The sequence below is a fragment of the Brachyistius frenatus genome, unplaced genomic scaffold (genome assembly GCF_029030835.1).
Source record: "Brachyistius frenatus isolate BFR_SWC_R1_liver_20210118 unplaced genomic scaffold, ASM2903083v1 Contig_4, whole genome shotgun sequence".
Lineage (NCBI taxonomy): Eukaryota > Metazoa > Chordata > Actinopteri > Embiotocidae > Brachyistius > Brachyistius frenatus.
Window position 1 is genome coordinate 8152688 of NW_027210603.1, and position 23344 is coordinate 8176031.

At 42.1% G+C, this 23344-nt stretch overlaps 2 protein-coding genes across 2 annotated transcripts; one reads left to right on the forward strand and one right to left on the reverse strand.

The window, feature by feature from the left end:
• The first annotated feature begins 494 nt into the window (after positions 1 to 494).
• On the forward strand, positions 495 to 16198 carry grm6b (glutamate receptor, metabotropic 6b). Its single transcript, XM_069714071.1, has 11 exons — positions 495 to 803; positions 1909 to 2501; positions 5807 to 6023; positions 7244 to 7379; positions 7562 to 7716; positions 8052 to 8192; positions 8308 to 8508; positions 9264 to 9403; positions 11081 to 11704; positions 11779 to 12090; positions 14525 to 16198. The coding sequence occupies exons 2-11, from the start codon at positions 1965 to 1967 to the stop codon at positions 14762 to 14764; spliced, it is 2703 nt and encodes a 900-aa protein (XP_069570172.1). The 5' UTR covers positions 495 to 803; positions 1909 to 1964; the 3' UTR covers positions 14765 to 16198.
• On the reverse strand, positions 16114 to 22440 carry traip (TRAF-interacting protein). The gene is made up of 16 exons (XM_069714082.1): positions 22295 to 22440; positions 22016 to 22134; positions 21863 to 21920; positions 21684 to 21767; positions 21536 to 21575; positions 21327 to 21454; positions 21141 to 21235; positions 20608 to 20721; positions 18092 to 18179; positions 17911 to 18000; positions 17737 to 17825; positions 17499 to 17645; positions 17315 to 17360; positions 17109 to 17213; positions 16962 to 17012; positions 16114 to 16696 (listed from the first exon to the last, which is right to left on the reverse strand). The coding sequence occupies exons 2-16, from the start codon at positions 22111 to 22113 to the stop codon at positions 16595 to 16597; spliced, it is 1335 nt and encodes a 444-aa protein (XP_069570183.1). The 5' UTR covers positions 22114 to 22134; positions 22295 to 22440; the 3' UTR covers positions 16114 to 16594.
• Between the last annotated feature and the right edge of the window lie 904 nt (positions 22441 to 23344).

A 23344-nucleotide genomic window follows, 5' to 3' on the forward strand; every position in this document is an offset into this window, starting at 1 on the left:
TGTGCTCTCTATATTCTCTCCCATTGTTGACAGGTGTGTGAAAGCAAGTGTGTGTGTGTGTGTGTGGCACGTTAATGTCTGTGAGAGAGAGAGTAGGAATCAAATCACTGCTCATATAATCTCTCAAAGTGACAGAGGTCCATCATGCTTGGAGAAGAGGAGGGGGGAGGGTTCTGCATTTGGTTCAGCTGTATGAAAAAAAAAATACAAAAATGGGCTAGTCCACCCAGTGCTTTCTTCACAGACGCCTGAATGATAATCCCAATCTGTGGCCATTAGTGCGCTGAAAGAACGAGCGAGGGAGGAGAGGGTTCACCACAGAGAAAGAGAGAGAGAGAGCGAGGGGGCGGGAAGAGGAGGGGGAAGGGAGGTGGAGGAGGGGGGTGGACAGAGGAGAAAGAACAAGAGAGAGAGAGACAGAGAGAGAGGGAGAGAGCTTTTAAGGGATTTGGTAGTGATTTGTAGAATCTCACTGCCATAATGTTGCGCTTTTTCTGCACTTTTCTCTGACTGCTATGACACTATACCCTAAAGCCTCCAAAGTCCGCGTTCTCATTTTGTCTTTATAAATCACAAGCGCTTCTTTTTCACACCATTGTTTTGTTGTTGTTGTTTTTGTTGTTGTTTTTTGGCTATTTTTGAGAGTGCACAGAGACTATCTGAGATGATAGAGGATTTACTTGTGGTGAGGAGAGGGGAGCCTCTAGACATATAAGCACTGATTTTTGAACCATGGATGGAGGCCTGCGAGGAAGAGCTCGTGTGATGGATAAAATCACGACTGGTCGATGAAGAATGGGCAGGTAAGAAGGATTTGCTCCACATGCAGGTTGCAGATTAACGGCATTTCCAGAAGGGACATTGTCTGCAACAGTTGTTTGATTTCGGCAGCTTCATATCATGCTCTAATTGATTTTGAGAATCTTTCAAACTAATTTCCACAAATTAATCTTTACAAGTGCAGATAAACAGAAATATCAGTTTAAGTATATGTTACAGTTTTAAAGTTTTTCACTATTATAACAAAATCAAGTTACAGTTGTGATAAAGACATTTTCTCCAGAAACCATAAATATTTTTACACTCTTAAAACTGTCATAAAAAAAAAAAAATGCTGTAGTCAATTGTTGTGGTTTTTGCCACAGATCCCCGTGCAGATATAACTAACCTGCTCCAGCTTTTGGAGCATGAAATTCTCTGAAGATTTAGTTGATGTTTTCTGTTTTGCAAAATTTATAGTGTTTTCCATCATCGGCTCTCTGCTCTTTGTGATAAAAGCTTCTGTGTCATCGTGCATGCTGTCTAAAATCTCCTCTTCAGCCACAAGCTTTTTATTTTTTTAAATTTTTTAAGTGTATACATCTCCAGCTTATATTGTGTTCTTTTTCTGACATTGTTTCAGATTTATTGCACCAAACCTACTCTGTAGGTGCAGTCTCTGCATTTATAAAATGTTACCTCACAAGGTAATCACTTTTAGCATTGATTGGCAGCTCTGCAATTCCACACGTCACAATCTTGTGTTGCACAACTAAAACACATCAAACGTGCCATGCAGAATTAAATAGAAATATGTAGAAAAATTATCCACAAGAAATGTTCAATTTTATGTAGTGTGTGATCATCAAAGATGTATTGTGTATTTAATATTTTACTGGGGATAACTTTTATGGACTGAATCAAAAATAATATAAAGTGTTAAGAGTTTAACACTGTGGGAAATAGAACTGATTTATCTATTTTTAAATGAACAAGAATGGTTGGAACAATAAGATTTAAAACGGCTCTAGCAGTCATACAGTTTCTAGCGTTCCTCTTATCATTAAGAAGAATGAGTGTATGTAACTCACCTTGTAACTATATGTGATGATAATCACCCCTTAACGTGTCCTTTCTGGTTGCTCTCAGGGGTCAAAGGTAGAGGGAGTGGCCTGGTGCTGTCAGTACCTCTGCAGGTCATCATCATGACATCAGAGGCCCGCTCGTCCCATCAGTGCTGCTGGCTCAGTACATCGTTTGGACACCAGACATGGCTTCAGCTGCTTTGGGTTCTGCTGGTGGGGGTCGGTCCGCCCTCCCAGGCCCAGCAGGGCACCCAGCCTCAGTCCATCAAAATCGAGGGTGACATCACCCTGGGCGGGCTCTTCCCGGTGCACTCTCGAGGGCCCGCCGGCGTACCCTGTGGTGAGATCAAGAGAGAGAAGGGGGTCCACCGACTGGAGGCCATGCTTTACGCCTTGGACCAAATCAACAGTGACCCGGACCTGCTGCCTAACATCACACTCGGGGCTCGGATCCTGGACACCTGCTCCAGGGACACCTACGCCCTGGAGCAGTCGCTCACCTTCGTCCAGGCCCTCATCCAGAAGGACAACTCCGATGTGCGCTGCTCGAATGGAGAGCCTCCCATCATCCCCAAACCGGAGAGGGTGGTCGGGGTGATCGGGGCGTCGGGCAGCTCGGTGTCCATCATGGTGGCCAACGTGCTCAGACTGTTTGCGGTGAGACTTTCTACCTCTCTTCATTAGATCCATTCTTCATTAAATTCCTTACACCTTCAGTCCATCTCCCTTTTGTCCATGTTCATAAAAGCAGAAATAGAGAGGCACATCAGTTCCAATTTCTGAAGATAGGACCCAGGATGATTAAAGGGATGAGACAAATAAATTACACCAAACTTTGATTGTTTTTAAACTAGTAGAAAAAAGGTCAAACTCTAAATAATTTCACATATTTTGAACTTCTAAAATGTTTAAATGGAATCATGAGCAGCATCGCTTAATTTTTTAGAGTTGACATACCATAAAAGGCTGAGAAGCACATTCAAAAACCATCCGATTCAGAGGAAGACTCCACTGACAATGAGCCAGAAAGTGAGCAACTGTCCCTATTTTAAGATCTGAGAGGCTTTTCTCAGTGACCAGTTCTGCTCCATAAGCAAACTTCCTGTGTCCATGTGTTGGAACTTGCACTTTTGAAATTGATCTTTAGCTCAAACTAGCTAAACTTCCCTCGTTTACTGAATCCATCTGTACTTGTTTGTAGATGGTTGGTTTCACATTATAGTCTTATTCACTTAAAGTAAAGACCCTTAGAAAAAAACTGAATTCACCGTTACAGTCACAGTGAAATTTGAAAACATTCGATAACAAAATCTCATAAAAATATTTTGTGTTGCACATAATTTAATGCTACTGTACAATGACACGCATTCAACCCATTCAATCTGATGGTATAATGACAAAATAATTGAAACAGCTGATCGTAAATGCCGTGTAATCTAAATGGACTTCTATATTGCCGGCTGTGAACAACACTTTCACAGGGTTGTGAATCTATTGTCATGGGTGGCCTCCGGAGGCTAATCCGTTTTGTGTGTGGTGTAGTTTTTTTTAGATGATTGACCATTGATGATTAATTACACCGATTACAGTTTGCTTGTGGCAATGATGAGACACGGAGTCGGTGTAGATCCCATATTAGACATTAAGAAATCTAGATATGTTTGCATATAAACACCAGCCTGGGTCAAATCAGCCAAATTTGTGTAATATAAAACTGGACCTTCCTACTTTCATGGATGCTACTTGTTGCGGCCGTCTTCATGGTGAGGATGCTGAGTTGAGAGCCAAGGAGGGGGCAGCTTGCATACAGGGCAGATGTTAACTACAGAATTATGGATCCCAACCTCCACTAAGCCCCTCTCAGCAGCTCAGGACCCTGGGCTGAAAATAGAGCATCAGGGCAGCAGGATGACATTGGTTCTAGGATAACAGCAACTTGTGACTAGTGTGGAGTAGATTTATCTAAATGGTGTGTTTCCTCCTGCCGTCCATATGTGCTGCTCTCCGGACTGCGGGCGCTTCTAGTCTGACGTTGACTATACATTGAAACATCTGCTCTTAACCAGGGCGGGAGATGTGTCAGAATCTATCACACATATTGTTAGTCCATGTATATTTCCTGCTGTAGGTGAGTACAAACTACAGATGCAGGTAAAAGTCATTTTAAATCATCAGTCGACTTTTAAACCAACTTTAAAGTCTTTAATTGTGCTTGTCCAATAACAGCGTTCCTACCGTGCCTTTTTAAATAAAGCTTTTATAAAATTTCCAAATAGGCCTGAAACAATTAGTTGCTTCAATAATGCATTGATTGATCATTATTTGAGGATGTGAAATGTGCTAAGTGTAGCTGCAATATCTTGTGGTCTTGGACTGCTTGATAGACAAAATAAGCGAAGTGAAGTTGTACTTTGGGCTCTTGGAATTTGTGATGGACGGTTTTAAAATTGTATTTTTGCAGTTGACAAACTAAATTAGTTTGCTATTAAATAGGTTAATCATAAAAGTATTCAATGAATGAACTGAGCGTGAAAATAATCATTATTTACAACCGGGTTCTTGATAATCCCTTTAATTTGGTATCTTCCAATATTGTAATGCACTTTTTGGAATTATAGAAATTGCAGTTCAAGTTAATTTGATTAAACCATAATAATTCCAGATTACTGTTGGGTAATGAAAATATGATTGAGAAAATTAATTTAGCTCTCATGAACCTCTGAGACGTCACCTGTAGGCACATTTCTCATAAGAATGCATGAATCCAAAATCCATGCTTGTCAGAGTCTCTTCATTTTGTACTCAAGCAGAAGTCCATTCAGTGTCCAGTCAACTTCATTGAAACCACGACAGTTTCAGTCATTTACTGACTGGGAGAAGATTTTAGCAGGACTGGAATATGAGAGGATACTTACTGTCTGTTAGTGATACGGCTCATTGATTTTAACGAGTGATTTGGCACAGATGCTTCTGTGGGATTAATTTGGAGGGGATTACATGTTTTCTTGTTCATGACAAAATTGTGCGCAAACATCTGAATCACCTTGCGGACACTGATGTCCCACTCAGTGGGCCAGTCACTCTTACGACGGTAGAGGGGCGTTTCAGTTCAGAGAAAGGTCACCCCCAGGTTAAAGCATGTGGTCTGAAACATGAATACGAACCAATACATTTTACCTCGATGGGGTTGACAGAGCGGCAAATTTAAGCTGCATGTGGCCACCAGAATTAAATATATTGTATGGCTTACAGCTGAGAAATGCTAACCTTTTTCTAGTCTCTTGATCTCTGTCTCTCCCTCTGTGCTTAACATAATTTGACTAAAACCCCTATAATCCTTCCAGATAATCTGTGAAATGGTTCTCTCCCTCCTCTCTCCTTCTCCCCTTCACTACCCCTTGTGTCTACCTTTCTCTCTTCGTCCGCTTCAGAGGGCCCGACGTTAAGCCACGCTGGTTTGGCCGGCATTAGCAGGTTCAGGGTTGAGACTGTCGATAAAAACTGTGTCATTAAAGAAGTAGCTCACCAGTAAATTAATCTTCTCAACCATTTTTTTTTTTCCAAACAAATGCTTTTACAGCTGTGGCTTCTAACATCTGTATTTCACTGTGACGTGTCCTCAGCACAAACCAGCTCTGGGCAGATCGCACTTTGAAGTTGCCTCAGTTCTGAGAATTGCTAAGAACACAGGCTGTTGAAGAGATGAGCGCTCTCAATCAGAGTCAAATTTGTGGATTTTAATGCATTACAACTTGTCAGAGTTCATGTGGAAGGCCTCCATTTAGACACTGTTAAGGCTTTGTCTGTCAGTAAGTAGTGCATCATCCCCTGACATGGTTCACTGCCTATTCTTGTCCTCCCTTTTACCTTTGGTTTCACATATTGACCTGATAATCAGTCCTGCTCATGTTTTCCACTTGACCTGACCCTTTCTTCACTGCTGACCCATCCATGTGCCTCAGATTCCCCAGATCAGCTACGCTTCCACTGCCCCGGAGCTGAGCGACAACAGCCGCTACGAGTTCTTCTCCCGTGTGGTGCCTCCTGACTCCTACCAGGCCCAAGCCATGGTGGACATAGTCAAAGCCATGGGCTGGAACTACGTCTCCACGCTGGCCTCCGAGGGCAACTACGGCGAGAGTGGCGTGGACGCTTTCCTCCAGATATCCAGAGAAGCAGGTTGTGTGTCTGGCTGTGTATGAATGTAAAGTCGCGGCTGTGACAATAAGGGATTACTCTTTTGTCAAGCTGTGTTCTCACTCATTAAAAGACCAAAATAGGACAGAGCAATCCCTTAATACACACGGACTAACAGGGCCCATCATAAGGGTTTAAAAGCACAAATGCTGTTGTCAGTGTTCAGATTTCATATCAACCAAATCATACAGCAATGACTGACAATGATGAGCTGCACACTGCTATACCAGCATCTTGTTTTTAGCCTCTCTGGCAGCCCTGCCAGTCCACTGCTTTGATCTGGAGACTGAAACATCAACTACAACAACTATTGGATGGTTTGCCTTGAAATTCTGTACATGCTTTCATGATCATCCACACAATGTATCCTCAGGAGTTTGATGATTTCCTGACTTTTCCAGTTGCACCAATAAGGTTTACTGTAGTGTTTTGGACTAAAATAACAATAAAATGGTTACAAATCATAAAATGAAAGGTTTATGAACTAAAGGCTTTGTAGCTGCTTATAAGCCACCTTTGGACATTTTGAGGTCTCAAAGGGCTTTACAGTGTGTCCCATCCACCCTTTCACACTCAATGGTGGCAGAGTTTCCATGTAAGACGCTTGCCTACATTGGGAGAAACCTTTAGTGTCTTGCCCAAGGACACTTCGGCACGTGGACTAGAGGAACCGGGGATTGAACTACCAACCTTAAGATAAGTGGGTTCTATCATCTGAGCCACAGCCATCCTTATAAACTGATACAGTTCCCAAGAGCTTCAGTTGTTTGTGTTAAGTGCTTCTGAGCAAATGCTGCCATGTTAACATGTCAAATTAAAATGGCAATCACAGCACCCGCTAAACAGTTGCATGTTAGCATGAGTCTCCTGGCTCCTCGTGTGGCTCATCATTACTTAATGTAATAAATAATTATATCTGATTTACCGACTAGTAGCTGTGCTAGAGACTCGATAAGGCCGTGTTCACCAACTTAGTTGAGCATGCTATCATTTGCTAACTAGGGTGACTAGAACACCATCCTGCAGTGGAACATGACTATCTAAGCTTACATACCATCAGTATAATTCATATTTTTTTGTAATCTGTAATATGCTGTTTAGGTTTAATTTATTTCATGATGTTATAATTTTGTTGTGCAATGAAGAAATGAAAAATAGGAATGTGCAGTAATGCCAACATTTTCCTAATGTCTCTGACACAGGAGGGGTGTGTATTGGACAGTCCATAAAGATTCCCAGAGAGCCCAGACCACGGGAGTTTGAGAAAATCATCAAGAGGCTGATGGAGACGTCTAACGCTCGCGGGGTCATAATCTTTGCCAATGAGGATGACATCAAGTGAGTTGAGCTCTGCTGCATGCCATATAAGAGAAATATCAAATCAACCAGATGATAAAATGCGCACAAGGATGCACCTTTATATTTAATAATCAAGGCTCCTGTTTCAGAATCATTTTCATCCACACTGCAGAGGAGTGCAGTCGAAAGTGTGTAATGGAGTATAATGTGTCCACTTTCAGACGTGTGTTGCAGGCTGCCAAACAGGCCAACCTGACTGGCCACTTCCTGTTTGTCGGATCTGACAGCTGGGGCGCCAAAAGCTCCCCCATTCAAGACCAGGAAGATGTGGCTGAAGGCGCTGTCACCATCCTGCCCAAAAGAGCCTCGATCGATGGTAGGACGACGTGTCAAATCAGATTATTACATCTAACTCTAACCCCCCTGGATGCAATAAGAATACCTACCAAAGCCTGTGACGTTGATGGATGAGTGTAATACCAATGCAACGAATAAAGGAAATGAATAGTGAAGTCTGATATATCTATCCACATATATATTGGGTAAACTGAGTCATAGCCATATTTCATTGAGTAAAAATGTGGGGTTTTTTTTGTGCTGATTTTAGAACATTGTGATTATTGATATTGCAACATACCAATCAAATTCCTGTTATTTTAATAGATGTGTGACATTTTCATGAAAGATAAAATTAAATGTGAAATGATTCAGGGTTCGACCAGTACTTCACTTCGAGGTCTCTGGAAAACAACAGAAGAAACATGTGGTTCGCAGAATTCTGGGAGGATGACTTCAAATGCAAACTAACTCGCCCCGGCATAAAATATGACCCCGCTAGAAGAAAATGTACAGGTAATCAGGCTGCAGATTGAACTGCAGAGAAGTCATTGGACAAAAAAAATTCCATTTGTCTTAGTTCTGTGTCGGTGAGCACTGTGTCTGACTTTTTTTTTTTTTTGCCCGCTAGGTGAAGAAAGAATCAGTCGTGACTCTCAGTACGAACAGGAGGGCAAGGTGCAGTTTGTGATTGATGCTGTGTATGCAATGGCTCATGCCTTACACAGCATGCACATGGACCTCTGTCCTGGCTCCATGGGGGTCTGCGAGAAGATGGACCCCGTGGAAGGACGCATGCTCCTCCAGTACATTCACTCCGTGAACTTCAATGGTGAGGTTTCAACTTTAAATCTGATGGTTTTATTCACCTTTCTCATAAAATAAAAGGAGAATTTTAGTCTTTTGCCGTAACTGGAAGGGAAATGCTGATTGATCGGCAAAGTCTCTGCTTTTCTACTGCTGCTCCCTGCCACTGCAGAGGGTTTGAAAAGGAGCAAATTTAAAATAGAAAACAGCAGAAGGGAGGTCGGCTTGAAGACGGAAGCTTTGAGATGTTTCTGCTAATGTATCGAGCTGCAGAACACAGCACATTTCTTCAAAGCACGTCTCCTCCTGAGGGCTGCCTCCTCGCTCTTCTTTATACACGACACTCCCGCTTTTCATCCTCGTCTTTCATGAAAAAGTCACAGTTTGGAAAAAAGAAAAATAAGTGTTCTATGAAAGCATCCTATTTACTGCTTTCCTCCTGCTGGATGACCTTGGCTTGTATGGAAGATTTTCTGATTGAGCGCCTGCAGGGACCTGAGAGGAACATTCAATCACTTTAGGGCAACAGAGCAGAGTGCACTGAAAGACGGTGCGTGTGCAGGAGAGCCTTCACTAAAGAGCATCTTGCACTTAGCATTCACATGATTGCACAAGACTGGAGTAAGCAATACAAGCTACATTCAACAGTGTGTGGGAGTTCTTAGCCACCAGAGATGAGGGGTGCATGTCTCCAGCAAAGACAGCTTGAATTCCTCATCTCCTCAGACTTGCTTTGACAAGCTGGTGTTGGTTGGTAAAACTCTTGTTTCCATCAAACAGGCAGCGCAGGAACTGGAGTGATGTTCAATGAGAACGGAGACGCTCCCGGTCGCTATGACATCTTCCAGTACCAGTTGTCCAATGTGACCAACCCCGGCTACAAGGATATCGGCCAGTGGACAAACCACCTGCGACTCAATGTAAATATCAGTTTTTAGTGCTTTGTAGGTCCAACTTGAGATCGAGAAGTACAATTACTCACTTTCTTGCTGAAACATAAGCGTAAAGACTGGAAACAGTGAAACTCCAAGTCAAACCTGGCTCTGTCTAAAGGTACAAATATTCAACTACCAGCACCTCCGAACTTCTAAAGAGCATTGACTTCCTGGAGTAGTTAATATGAGGTTACCAAGCAACAGTAGCGAATCAAGGGAGCCACTGCTTACGGCCATTAAATGATCTGGTACAAAACTTGTCCAACTCTGTAAAACTGCAAACTGTCATTTGCATTCTGTGGTTTTTTTTGCATAGATTAAACAAACAAGAAATACAGTGTTATTTAGTCAGCTTGTGGTTCTAGTGGTTGTTTTTTCCCTTTTGAAAGAATGAAGCTGGCTGTTTTCCTTCGTTTCCTCGCTTTACGGTAAAGTGGGCTAACTGGTAACTTCAGATTAAACAGTTTTAAGAGTATAAAGAAAACAACGTATATATCCAGTGGGCTGTTAACTTAACCTCGAGCAACTAACAGAAGAACAAAGCTGGCAGAGAGCGCAGTCTTAGGTAATAAAACTGCATACCAGTAGCTCTAAACCTCACGAGTTAAAACAATGAATCTAATTTGTTTATTTCTTACAAAAATCAAAGCGTAAAAATCACACCTTGTGGTTTTAGGATGTGTAGAATAATTTCTTGAACAGCAGCTGTAACTTCCTGCAGTTTTCTGGTTTCCAGACTTTATGCTAAGCTAAGTGCCAGCTGGTGCTAGCGTCATAGTTCGATCGCTGCCATGAAAGTGGTATTGGGAGATGATTTACCACTGATCTAAACTTAAAGCAGAGGAACAAATAATGCATTATTGCTCATGAAGTCATCATTGTTCTTTCTCCTCTGTGTGTTCACACCTACCCTGTTTGGTCAGGAATTTGAGACTTTTTTTTTTAGTTTATTGCGAACAAAAGTAGCAGGTGTGAAAGGTGCCTCGGGCTGACCAAAAGACGTGGTCTTGGTCCAGATCAAACTAAACCAGGGTTCGGTGTGTTTGCAGTGTGTAAACACTTTCTAGATGATTTCGACTTTCACACCAATTGCAGGAAATTAAGGCAGCGTATCTTCGCTCATCAAACAATAGAAAAGCAAAAATAACCAGGAAAGAAGTAAAAATGTCATTTTCACTTCTTTCTTGTGGGGAGAGGAGGAGAGCGTTGGACTGTAATTTGGTCCAACAAAGAAATCAAAATTCAGCTATAAAAACAAATAATAACGGAGAAAATAAATGCTGGTCGTAAGGTCATAAAGTGGAAATTATATAATGAATATGTTCATTCATTTTTCACCATTTCAATGGAAAAGGCGTTATTGACAACATTCCAACATACGTCAGACGCACACAGCGTCTTAAAACAAACCAATGTCAAGTACAGTGACATACGGTAGGTATGTTATCTTTGGTGCACTTCCAAAATTGCAGCATGAAACCAAAACAGACCTGATCGAATGTATAGAATGTAACAAAAACACAAACCTTTGTCTGGACTTTCAGGTGTGAAAAAGGCCATGAGAATGTAGATCCTTTGATAGCAGCAGTTTTTTGCCTTTTGCAAAGTCTTGGCCAGTGTTACATAGTAACACAACGTGTGCGCGTTGTACTTCCATCCCAGACGGAGGAGATGCAGTGGTCAGGTGGTGACCGTAAGATCCCTGAGTCGGTGTGCAGTTTCCCCTGCGAGTCTGGCGAACGGAAGAAGATGGTGAAGGGCGTTCCCTGCTGCTGGCACTGCGAGCTCTGTGACGGCTACCAGTACCTGCTGGATGAGTTCAGCTGTGACATGTGCCCTTTCGACATGAGGCCCTTAAAGAACCGCACGGGCTGCCGGCCCACGCCCATCATCAAGCTGGAGTGGAGCTCTCCCTGGGCCATCATCCCAGTCTTCCTGGCCATCCTGGGCCTCCTGGCCACCACCGGATGCATCGTCACCTTCATGCGCTTCAATGACACGCCAATTGTTCGCGCCTCCGGCAGAGAGCTCAGCTACGTGTTGCTGACAGGCATCTTCCTCATCTACCTCATCACCTTCCTCATGATTGCAGAGCCCAGCACGGCCGTGTGCGCCTTCCGCAGGCTGCTGCTGGGGCTCGGCATGTGCATCAGCTACGCCGCCATGCTCACCAAGACCAACCGGATCTACCGCATCTTTGAACAGGGCAAGAAGTCAGTCTCACCTCCGAAGTTCATCAGCCCAACCTCTCAGCTGATTATCACCTTCATACTCATCTCAGTGCAGGTAAGCTTTTAAGTGCTTCTTTCACATTGATCAGACATATATCTTGGAGCAGTCTAACTTTCCTTTCTCTACAGTTACTCGCGGTGTTCATCTGGTTCGGCGTCATGCCCCCCCACACCGTCATCGACTACGAGGAGCAGAAGCCTCCAAACCCAGAGTTTGCCCGTGGTGTCCTCAAGTGTGACATGTCTGACCTGTCCCTCATATTGTGTCTGAGCTACAGTTTCGTGTTAATGATCACCTGCACGGTGTACGCCATCAAGAGTAGAGGAGTTCCTGAGACCTTTAACGAGGCCAAGCCCATCGGCTTCACCATGTACACCACCTGCATCGTCTGGCTGGCCTTTGTACCCATCTTCTTTGGCACAGCGCAGTCTACGGAGAAGGTGGGGAGTTCAGCATTTTTACAGGCTTTACTGGAGAGCCATCCAGGCCTTTACAAACGCTTATACAAGAAACTGAAATACTTGATTAAATGATGAATCGATCGACAGAATACTGAAAGACTAATTAGAGTCATTTTTCAAACTAATTTGCTGAACATTTGCTTATTTCAGCTTCTCCACCAGACACGTTATGTTTTCTCAGTTATATTTATCACGGTGATGTATACTCCACTACATTTCAGTTTGGAATCTTGTACATTTTACTCTACGCCATTTATTTGACAGCTTTACTTACTAGTTACTGTAATAAAACTAAATGTTCAGCTTTTGAAATATAATGTAATTTGTAATTACTGTTACTATTTATTACACACAACAGTGCAAAATACCTGAAATTAGCTTAACCTCAGTCAAAGTCCACCATCCCGCTTAAACGGTCATGCATCATTAATAATAATCCAATAACATAATATGTTTACAGAGGCTACTGTGAGGCCTAATGATTACTTTTATTTGTGATCATTTAATTATATTTAGCTTCTGACGCTTTGTAAATGAGCCTTTTATGTATAAGGGAGTAGTTTTGATTTGACAATATAAATTACAATTATATGTGAACTATTAATTAATTATTAAAGAAAACAAAAGACAAAAAAAAAACAAATAATCAATAAATAGATAAGAATTATGGCTTCAGAAATAACTACCTGGATGAAATAAAAATTGCTACCTGAATAATTAGGGCTATATAAATATTGTTTTCATTAGCAATTAATTTGAAGATTATAAAGAAAGTATTGACAAATACCAATTTAAATTTGGTAGTGTTTTATTACCACATTGGACAAAGAATACCAGTAAATCTTCACATTTCAAAGGTCGATCAAGAAATGATATCACCTATAAAATAAATGAAATTATTTTTACTGTTTTAAATCAACAGAATAGAGAACAACTCACTATTTGATTACAAAATGACTGAAAAAATGAATTCATGGTTTATTTTGAATGGAGTCTTTAAAAAAAGGTAAAAAAATGTCTACGTAAAGTAATAATTTAACCTACTGAAAAATATCACAACATTAATTTCTTTATGAGCATTTGCAATCATCTTTACTGTAGATCCTTTAAATTAGTAGGAGTGCCACAAAACAGCGAGGTGAATCAAATTATGCAATACACCATAAACCACAACAAGAGTAATATGAGTAAATGAATCCCTCAGCTGTTCAAAGGGAGATCAGAGTTTGTTGCCTGTCATCTCCTATTTGCTTCCTGCTGTACTCACAGGACATCGTGCCTCCACTTTACTGAGAGTTTAATTTAGCTTGTGGGCTATTCTCTGCCATCACAAAGGGACGAGACTGTTGGGGGAATATTTAAAAAACAGAGATAGGCTTTGACTAATAGAGAGCTGTATTATGAATCACTCAGGCAGAAACAATTAAAGCCCGAGGTGCTTTCAAAGTCTTTTCACCTCCTACCGAATTGAAATGAAGTGAATTAAGAAAAAGAAGAGGGAGGGGAAGTAAAGGAGGTCAGATGAGCTGCAGGATGAGAGGAGCCCTGCGCAAACCTATCCGGCCATCTCATTCAATAAATGAGCACTTAGAAAAAGAACTAAAGATAGACTGTAACTTTTGTCTGGCTTGTGAAAGTAGTGACCGTTATCCTGCCATCATGTGCAGGACCCCGGGAGGAGGTGATTTACCTTCATGATGATGACTGTAGTTACACATGGAACCACCGTTCACTGTTCTTGAGCCAGTCTGTCTGCTTCCTTTAGGCACACAAATACAATCTACTTTACTCCTAAATCACCACCGCTTCTTTTTTGTAATGGAGAGGTTACTGAGAGGAGCTGCATGCCAAAGATGCTAAAAACTATACTGTGTTGACATCTGCCTGTGCGACGCCAGGACGGGCTGCTGCTGGAGATAGTCTACAATTTCTGACTTATTTATGCTACAAATATATCTTGTTTATGGCACATATGGTTTTTATTTACACCCTGTACGGTTTTCTTGAATAATGAGTTCATAATTTATTGGAAGGCAGAACCGAGGAGGAGTCCCCTTTCATTATTATTGTTGGATTTTGCAATGAGAGGAAGAGCAGCCAGTATGTGGTCAAAACCCATAAATAGAGCATCCTTTCCCAACTACATATACTGGCTCATAAATCATTCATCAGGGGAAAAACACTGCCTCCTGTGCTTTGAGATGAAAATTGTAAAGACTGTATTGTGACAGTATATGAGATTACATATAGTGGGTTTTTTTCTGGACCTTGTTCATAATGATATATAGTCAATTATCAACGGCTTATATTCAACGAATTCAAAAAAAAAATTGTCAGGAAATTGTCAGGACTGATTTTTGAGAACGTTTGAGAGATGTTTCTGACCTCCTGTGTCATGTGTCCCTGCTTGCAGATGTTCATCCAGACCACCACCCTGACCGTGTCCATGAGCCTCAGCGCCACCGTATCGCTGGGCATGCTCTACATTCCCAAGGTCTATGTCATCATCTTCCATCCTGAGCAGAACGTCCAGAAGAGAAAGCGCAGCTTCAAATCTGTGGCGCAGGCGGCCTCCGTGTCCACGCAACTGTCCCAGAAGTCCAACGACAAACCGAACGGAGAGTCCAAGATCGTGCCGGATAGGTCGCAGTGAAATGACACAAAAATGACAACTAAATCCCACAATGACATGCTCAATGATGATGAGTGGATTGTTTTTTTCCCCCTCCCCTTTAATTCTGGATTGAAATACCAGCGAAGACGTTTGTGGATGTTTCTTCTCACACTTGTTTAGATGAGTCTGAAACCTGGAATGGGGCAATAAGGGAGCCCTAACCCTTAAAATGGACAACTTTTTAGCACACTTACACAGAGACTGGGATGATGCCGCGCCATCTTGAAAGGACTACAAAATAAAACAGTTAGTTTTTTTTTTGTAACATCCACATATACTGTACACCTCAAATAGACCCAGGGGTATTGTAAGTTTTAACTCTCCCTGGGAAATCCTGTTTAGGAAACAAGTTAAATGGCAACCTTTGCCCTACAGGAAGATGTACATGTGTGGAATCCCTTATTGTCACAGGCTTCAAAAGCACTGCATGGATTGTGTCTTTTGATGTGTACATGATTGTTTTGAAATATTGTTTGTAAGGGGTGTTGTAACTTTTTCTTCCGATTGCGCTGGAAGGATGTAGCTTTTAAAATGCACCACCATATCCTGCCACTATAGTCCCAAGTCAAACTGTTATTCCTCACGGCATCATCAATTCCAACATCCAATCACTGATGCAACGCAGCACATTTTATAATTAGCGTTCTCATTGCTATTCTTACGGCACAATCTGGATTTCATTGTAGAAACTGAAGATCGTTGGGTGCAAACAGGAAACACAAGTGATTGTGGACAGGACGGTACTTTTACTTCTCCATGCTGGAAAACAATGTTTGGCATTTCCCCACATTGTTTGTGCAAATATCAAGCAATGTGCTCGAAGTTCAGGCTGTGTTGCAGCATGCCAAATATCATGGTAAAGCTACTTTTATGTTCATGCATGGGAACCTTGTGAGGAAGCTTCACCACCCACGTTTTCAATTTGCGCCACAAAAAGGTCCTCTATTAAACAAAATTTCTTATGTGAATATAAAAAAAAAAAGCATAATTTAGGTGAGCGGGCTAAATCAACACTAGTCCCCCTTTTCTGCCAGGATATTATTTGCAGTGTTCTTTTTCTTACTTGATTATAACTCAGGTTTTAGAGTTTGGACAGATTTTTTTCTTCTTGAGGATTTACTTCTGCACTGGCGCAGCCTTTTAAATATTAATGGTTTCAGCATTTACTATGTGCGGTGCGTTTTTCCTCACATTGCTGGCGGCCGACCACATTCATGTCCACATGTGACAAAATGCTGTTTGTACTGCCACCTGCAGGCGAGCACAACTCAGTGACATGTTAGTGAATAAATCTCAAGAGGGAATTGTTTGTAGACCCTACACAAACCTTAATAAAAAATATTGTTTATTATTTGAGCTGTGTTATATATGGCTGAATCATTAAAAATAAAAAATACCTGCAGTATTTCCACATCCAAGTGAATATTATTTTTCGCCATACAGAGAATAGACATATCCCTGACAATCGATGACATAATACAGAACAAGTCGGTTGAATGGTTTGCAAATAAATCGGTTTGTCTCGCACACATTGACACACTAGCACACAGCTAAAAGAGCGAGCTCCAAACCAAAGCTGGCCAGAAAACGGTCTACAAAAAAAAAGTTCACACCAACACAAAAGGAAATTTACAGCAGATTTACTAACGTCACCAAAAAGCCAGCAGGAGACCGGTTACTGCTTTTAAAAACAACTTTCAACTGGAAAAGTCCTGTTTGGTGCCGAGTGGCAGAAGCCCTGCCAGGCGGGTTCTCTGTGACACCAACACACATCTTCGTGTGCGCTGTCCTGAACCCTGACGGCAACTCCTACTCGAGGAAGGCGTCCAGAGTGAGGCATGTCTTGGGTAGAGGACGGGTCGCCTTTTTCCTTTTAGCTTTCATCAGCGGGAGGATCTCCGATAAAGGAGACTGGAGTGGAGCGCCTGGTTAAGGAACAATGACATCCAGTTTCCACTCACGGTTTCTGTCCTGAATATTTGCTGATGGACTTTTGATTTATTTCCTGACTTTGCTCAGACACCAACTAGTCGGTGCACGTTTTTAGTCCGTGCAGAAAAACTGGAACATTACAAAAATCGAACTGTGAACACGGATCATTCTGCACATTAAAGCTCAAATATCTAAGAAGACAGGCATGCAGTGCAGTATTCAAATTGCGGGGAAAAAAGGATACCGGTTGAATGAATTTAGTTCGTCCTCCTAATCCGTCATAACCAGTTTTGACCTGAAACAAAACACATTTCTTTCAACCGAACACTGAAAAGGACAAGTGGTATATGAAAACAAAAGACTTTCAAAGAGATGGCTGCATTGTACATACAGCTCCATGGTTCCTCCGAGGGTCCAACATGCTACCGAAAGTCTTCTTTCTAAAGAGGAGGGAGTTCCTCAAAAAAGGATCCATGGCTGAGTCTTCATCTCGAACCTGAGGTAGCAAAGAAAGAAAAAATTAATTAAATAATAATTAAAAAAAGTTAGTGGAAGATTTACCAGATGCACATTACTGAGTGAATATTAAATGCTCACCTTGCTTAAAGGTAAAGTTGTCTCCTTGTGTTTGGACACAGATGTTCTGAAAAAGAAACAGTTTTACAGCATCGCTCACAATGTTTACCAGATTTCCAAATGCTCTATTATTATTCAACACGTGGCTCTGAGTGACAACAACTTCCTTGAGAACAGACACACACACACACAACATAAAACTTACACAAGACGCATCTTCTTCGATGGGAACTGTGTCGGCCTCTTGGCCACATCATCGGGCGTAGTGATGTCAAAGGTCATATTGAGATCAATATTGCCACTATCTGGCGGGTGGTGGAGGCGAGGCTTCTTCAGTTCCATTGGGGCCGGGCTGCCAGGCAGGCAAACAAATACCACAAGTAAATGCCATGCAGTGTTTTCATGAAAATCATGTCAAAGCGTGGCCAAATTTCACTCCTCACCTTTCAAAAACGAGCCGACTGAGGGCTTCGTTTGTCCGCGTCGGTGTGCTCAGAGTCCTCTGAAGAAACTCGACCTTCTTCTTCAGACTCTGTAGACATGTTGCACACAAAAATCACAATCACTCCTCTGACCCGACACCAAAAGTAAAAGTGTATCCGTTTGAGCTGCCTTACAGAGATCTCTTTGTCAGCACTGGCCAGATCGTTCTGCAGAGACTTCATGTCCTCTTTGGTCTGATTCACCTCCACCGAAGCTTTCTGTAACTAAAATGACACAAAAACAACCTTTGACTTCAAGATTCCACGTTCAAGAACAGATTTCTCTGGGCGAGGTGACTTACTAACAGCCAGTTACCTTGTTGTTTGAGGAAAGCACTTCTCTCTTCAGCTTCTCACACATGTCATTTGAAGACTTCATGCTTCCTTTTAGATTATCGTACTCCCTGGCAAAGGAAAACAGGAGATAAATGCAAAGTGAATGATGACGGGAGATTTGCATTCATTAAACTTTCAACCACAGGATCCAAATGTATGTTGTGCAGTCAAAAGGCTTTGATGGAAGGGTTTAAATCTACTTGTTAGAAATATGTATTCCAATCAGGTGGTCGAAACATGATCCTCCATCACACAAAGCTTGCAACTGTAATAGATGGAAATCACCTGTAGATTAAGAGCCTGATTCACTAAAGGTTTGCGCGTGCAAAATCACGTGCAAACTTCACATCACCCGCAAAATATGTCCAAGCAGATCTACTAACGATGTGCAGTGAGGACTGCGTCTTTCAAATGTGCAATTTAACACACGTTGTCCATTTTGCGTGTTTGCCTGCATGCATATGTAATATTGGGCGTTTCTGCTTGAAGGTGAAAAATACTGGGAGGGGAAATGGAAATAGAAAAATTTAGCACCCGCAACAATATTTACTAAACCTGAAAATAGAAATAGAAGTGATTGCGTGTGTATTTTAGTACGACTGAAAGGAACGTATTAATCAGATGCGCAATTCAGGAGAGACGACTGCTCTTATTATCGTGGTGAGAAGGAGACGCAGGGAAACTAAAGAATATGCCGAGAACGTGGTTTTACACCCGTTTAAACATTTCTCAGATTTCAGAGGCAAAAAATGATTTAGACATATCGTTTGTCCAGCGATTTATTGCGACTTAGCATTTTCCTGCCTCTGGGTCATTCCAGCGTATCGCTACGGGGTTATCCCACCCAGTGCTGTTCTTCGGATGTAATGTCCCAGGTCCCGAATGTGTCCCGCAGAATTCACAGGTAGGCCTAATAAGGTTCTCGAGCACTCGCGGGGCACTGACTGAGACTATTTCATATGACATACCTGGTCGTGTGCTGAAAGATGGTGCAGAGGAGCTCAAGGATCCTCATCCATCTGAACACTAGTGACTCCAAGGGAGATTGTTAAAGACTGCAGGAGAACCCAAGCAACACCCTCCTCTGACCATCAACGGTTCTGCTGCGGAGCAGGCGAGCACCACCAAATTTCTGGGTGTGAACATCAACGAGGATCCGTCCCGGACAGACAACACCGCATCACTGGCCAAGAAAGCCCAGCAGCGCCTCTACTTCCTCCGCAAATTAAAGAGAGCAGGGGCCCCAGCAGCCATCATGCGCTCCTTCTACCGAGGCACCGTGGAGAGCATCCTGACCAGCTGCATCACTGCGTGGTCTGGGAGCTGCACCGCCTCCAACCCGAAGACCCTGCAGCGCATAGTGAAGGCAGCTGGTAGGACCATTGGTTCCGCACTCCCCTCTCTCCTGGACATCTACAACACCCGCCTTACCCGCAAAGCAGTCAGCACGGTGGGAGACTCAACCCGTCCCTCACAAAGCCTCTTCAGACTCCTGCCCTCTGGGAGGAGGTACTGCAGCCTCCGTGCAGCTCCTCCAGACTGAGGAACAGCTTCACCCAAGAGGCTGTCAGCATGCTGAACTCGCTCCTCTCTCTCCCCCTTTCCCCATAAACTGAACTTTTCCACCGTGGAACTGTATTTGCACTATGTTGTCTGTTTTCTTGTTTTGTCTATTTATTTTGCACACAGCGGGACTGAGAAAAGTTTTTTTTCGACCCATCTGCATGTCATATAGTGGATTGGACCTGCTGCTCAGTGTTTGTTAGAAGCATCAGATCCACCGTCCCTCCTCTTTTATTGCTGACGTTTTATTATTAAGCCGTTTTTTTCCCTTGCTTTTTTCTTTTTTTCCCCCGACGGCATGGACTTCCTTGCTGATAATCTCCCATATAGCATTTTGTTCATGTTATTTTTATATTTCTTAATTTCAATTGGATCAGATTACCTTTTCCTTTCGCGGCCGCTCCGTTTTCCATTTCTGGAATCACTTTAACAGGCGCAAACCCCTCATTTAAATACAGCGATATGCACCTGGTACCAGTGACGCAAATACTCGTAGTAAATCACCCACAAACGGGTGCAAAATAAATGTGCAAACTTTTGGAAATAACACGCAATTTAGTACCCTTTATTTGAGATCTCAGTAAATCAGGCTCATAATCTCCAAAAGCCCACATTTCTAAAAGAGGTGTTAATGGCCCTGCTAATGTAATTCAGTTATTTTTACAGTCTAAGGCTGAGCACACCTGGCATAAACATGCATCTCAAGAGACCACTTGTGATCGATTTTCATTTATCCAATCTATATGCAAATGAACACCTAAATACACAAGTAAATAAGGAAGTGTTATAACGATATATTTTAATGTATCTGAGATCGGGATGAAGGAAAACTAACCTGAAAATGTGAAATTGCTTTCAAACTGAAGATGCTGAACTTGAAATCAAAGTAAATTATAAGGTAAAACAATTGCCATAAGCTCCGAGGTTTCTTACTTTTTGAGAGAGATGCAGTAGATGGAGAGCTGCTCCACTGCCGCCTGGCTGACACCCATGTCTGTGATCATGGACTCCACTTCTGCTCTCTGGCCCTGTAGCAACACGTCCAGGCTGCGGACAAAACGGCAGTATTTTTACACTGAAGGAAGACACAGTACTATGCAGAGCTTTCTTGCGAATGTTTACATAAAATTGTCACATTGAGCCAATTGGTAATTCTGAAAAATGTATAAATTGCAGGTTTACTGTTCTGGTTGATTTCTTCCAGCCTAAATGTATTTGCTCACACATACCCAATATTTAAAAAAAAAAAAACCCCAGAACATCTGTCACATTTACAGCAAAGTCACTGAGGTGAAGCTATTTTTTTTTTTTTTTTAAATTCCACCTGAAATTCAGTCAGTAACAGCTCCACAACTATTGGGCCAAAATAAACAACCCTAGGCCTGGATGGATTAGAGGTATTTAGCTGACTATGAGATGGTCAAGGAAGGAAAGGATTAAAACTAGAAGCCTAAATATGACCTTACCTTTCAAAAGATCTCATTTTGGTCCTCAGTCTCCGGACTTCCTCCTTGGCAGCCTGAACTTCATTCTGTTGTGTCTCTAGATATGTCATCTGTTTCTGGGAGAGGTCAACACATGATATAATTACAGCTACAGTTTGAATAAGTGTAAATATTGAGTCGGAGCAACGGCGAATGGGGAGCGCGTACTTTGAGGGCAGCACATAGCATCTCCTTTTCCATAATCTCTTTGCGCACACTGTCCAGGTCCCTCTTGTGCTTGTCCACAGTGTCCCTTAAACCATCCACCATCTTCTGTCTGTCTCGCCAGTCTCGCTCTACAAAGAGATGAGACAGATCATCAACTGACGCGGCCCACTTTTCAAAATCATGTATCGCGGTATCGTTTGATTTCTTACCTTTGGAGCTTACGAGTGCCTTCATTCGATCGAGCTCGTTCTGAGGCAGGGGGACAAAATACAGTGAGGGGAAAAAAAAAAAGAAGATTAGATGCTCCAAATGTAACCCAATCAATGTAAACAGTGAGGAGGGCTGCAAGTTTGGTACCTGCAAGCTTTCTGGGTCCGCAGTGACCTCCCCCTCTACACCAATGTCGAAGAACAACTTGCTGATGATGTGCTTGGTGCTGACCTACACACAAAGCCCCACAATAAGTCATTAAGGTTGAATCTGTCCTCTGCTGGGCAGGTATCTGTTGGTCGTTTGCAGGTGTAGAGTTACTGTACCTGTTTCCTGCACTGTGGGCAGGTTTTAGTGGGGGCTGTCTGAAACCACTGAAGAAGACTGCGAGATAACGAGAGAGGATTAGCCACTGAAAAAGAGACGTAAAGTCGAGGTGGTATCGTTGATAAGACATTTACTTTTTAATATCAAGCTACCATTCATAGTGGAAAGTGTGGCCGCAGTGGATGGCGGCGACATCCCTCGAGTGGTCGAAGAAATCGGAGCAAATCGTACAGTATGCTCGGATAGGCATCTTGCAGACCCACGGGACAACCTGTTTGGAAAATTAGACGATCGCATGAGAGGAGACGTCTTCTTATCGTCACTCACAAACCGCGTCCCGGTCCCCCCCCAACCTTTGAAACCTCACCTAACATCGGCTAAAAGCTACGCCGCTGACGTCAGCCAGCCTGATCGCCAGTCGTCATACTTACCAAACGAAAACGTTAAGATACAGCAGAGTACTTCGTCATTAACTCAATCATCCGCAATATTATCTGTAATTTATAATTTTAACTCTCTTAAGGTCAAACTATTAGACGGAGCCTCGCCAGCTAACACAAACACAACAGAGACTCATTTCCCCCGTTGTCCGTTCAAACACAAGTCCCGCCCCCTTATGATGCGTTCACGGCTCCTCGTAATGCTAGACTACTCTTCTTCTTCAACGTTAGTTATTGATCAAGTATCATATCTACAATTAGCTGACGTGGTATTTTATTACGGTTCGAACTTTCAAACGCGGAAACAGAGCTAATGAATAAGACCCACGATATATTCACTGGGAATATTATGATTTAATAACAAACGTAACAAATTACTCATTTGCCTTTTTGTTGTTGTTGTTGTTGTTGTTGTTTTCTTCATGGTTTATCTTACAAAAGCACATTCACAGCGAAGTAAATGCAAACGCAAAACAATCAGTGCTACCATTATTTACCATGTTTCGGGATGAATGTATGATATTCCTCAGACCAAAGTGAATTGTTATTCCTGGCTTTCTGTTGGCGCTCAGATATCAGAATTAGAATCAGCTTAATTGTCCGGTTATGTTTCCACATATAATGAATTTGAGTCCGGTTATTAATCCTCTCTCAACGTGCAAAAACAGACATAAATAGACATAAAACATAAAAGACAGCTAAGAAACATATATACATGTAAACACCTAAACAAATGGTGCAATTGCACCTCGTGCAAATTGTATTACACTACGACTCGATATGATATTGATTAAGTGATCAAGTAAGTCTTAAGTAATTTCTTTGACGTCTATTATTCTACTTCCGTTAAAATAGAACTTGTTCTCTATTTGAGTATCGAAATAAACACGCACAATAGTTTTATGATGCCCGAGGTGCCGTGAATGCACCGTGATCAACGATTACAACAATGTCAGTCAGCTTAATAACAATAGAGATTTCATACTGTAAGGAACAATGGCGAAATAACAGACGGATTTCCCAATTTTTTTCCCACCTTTG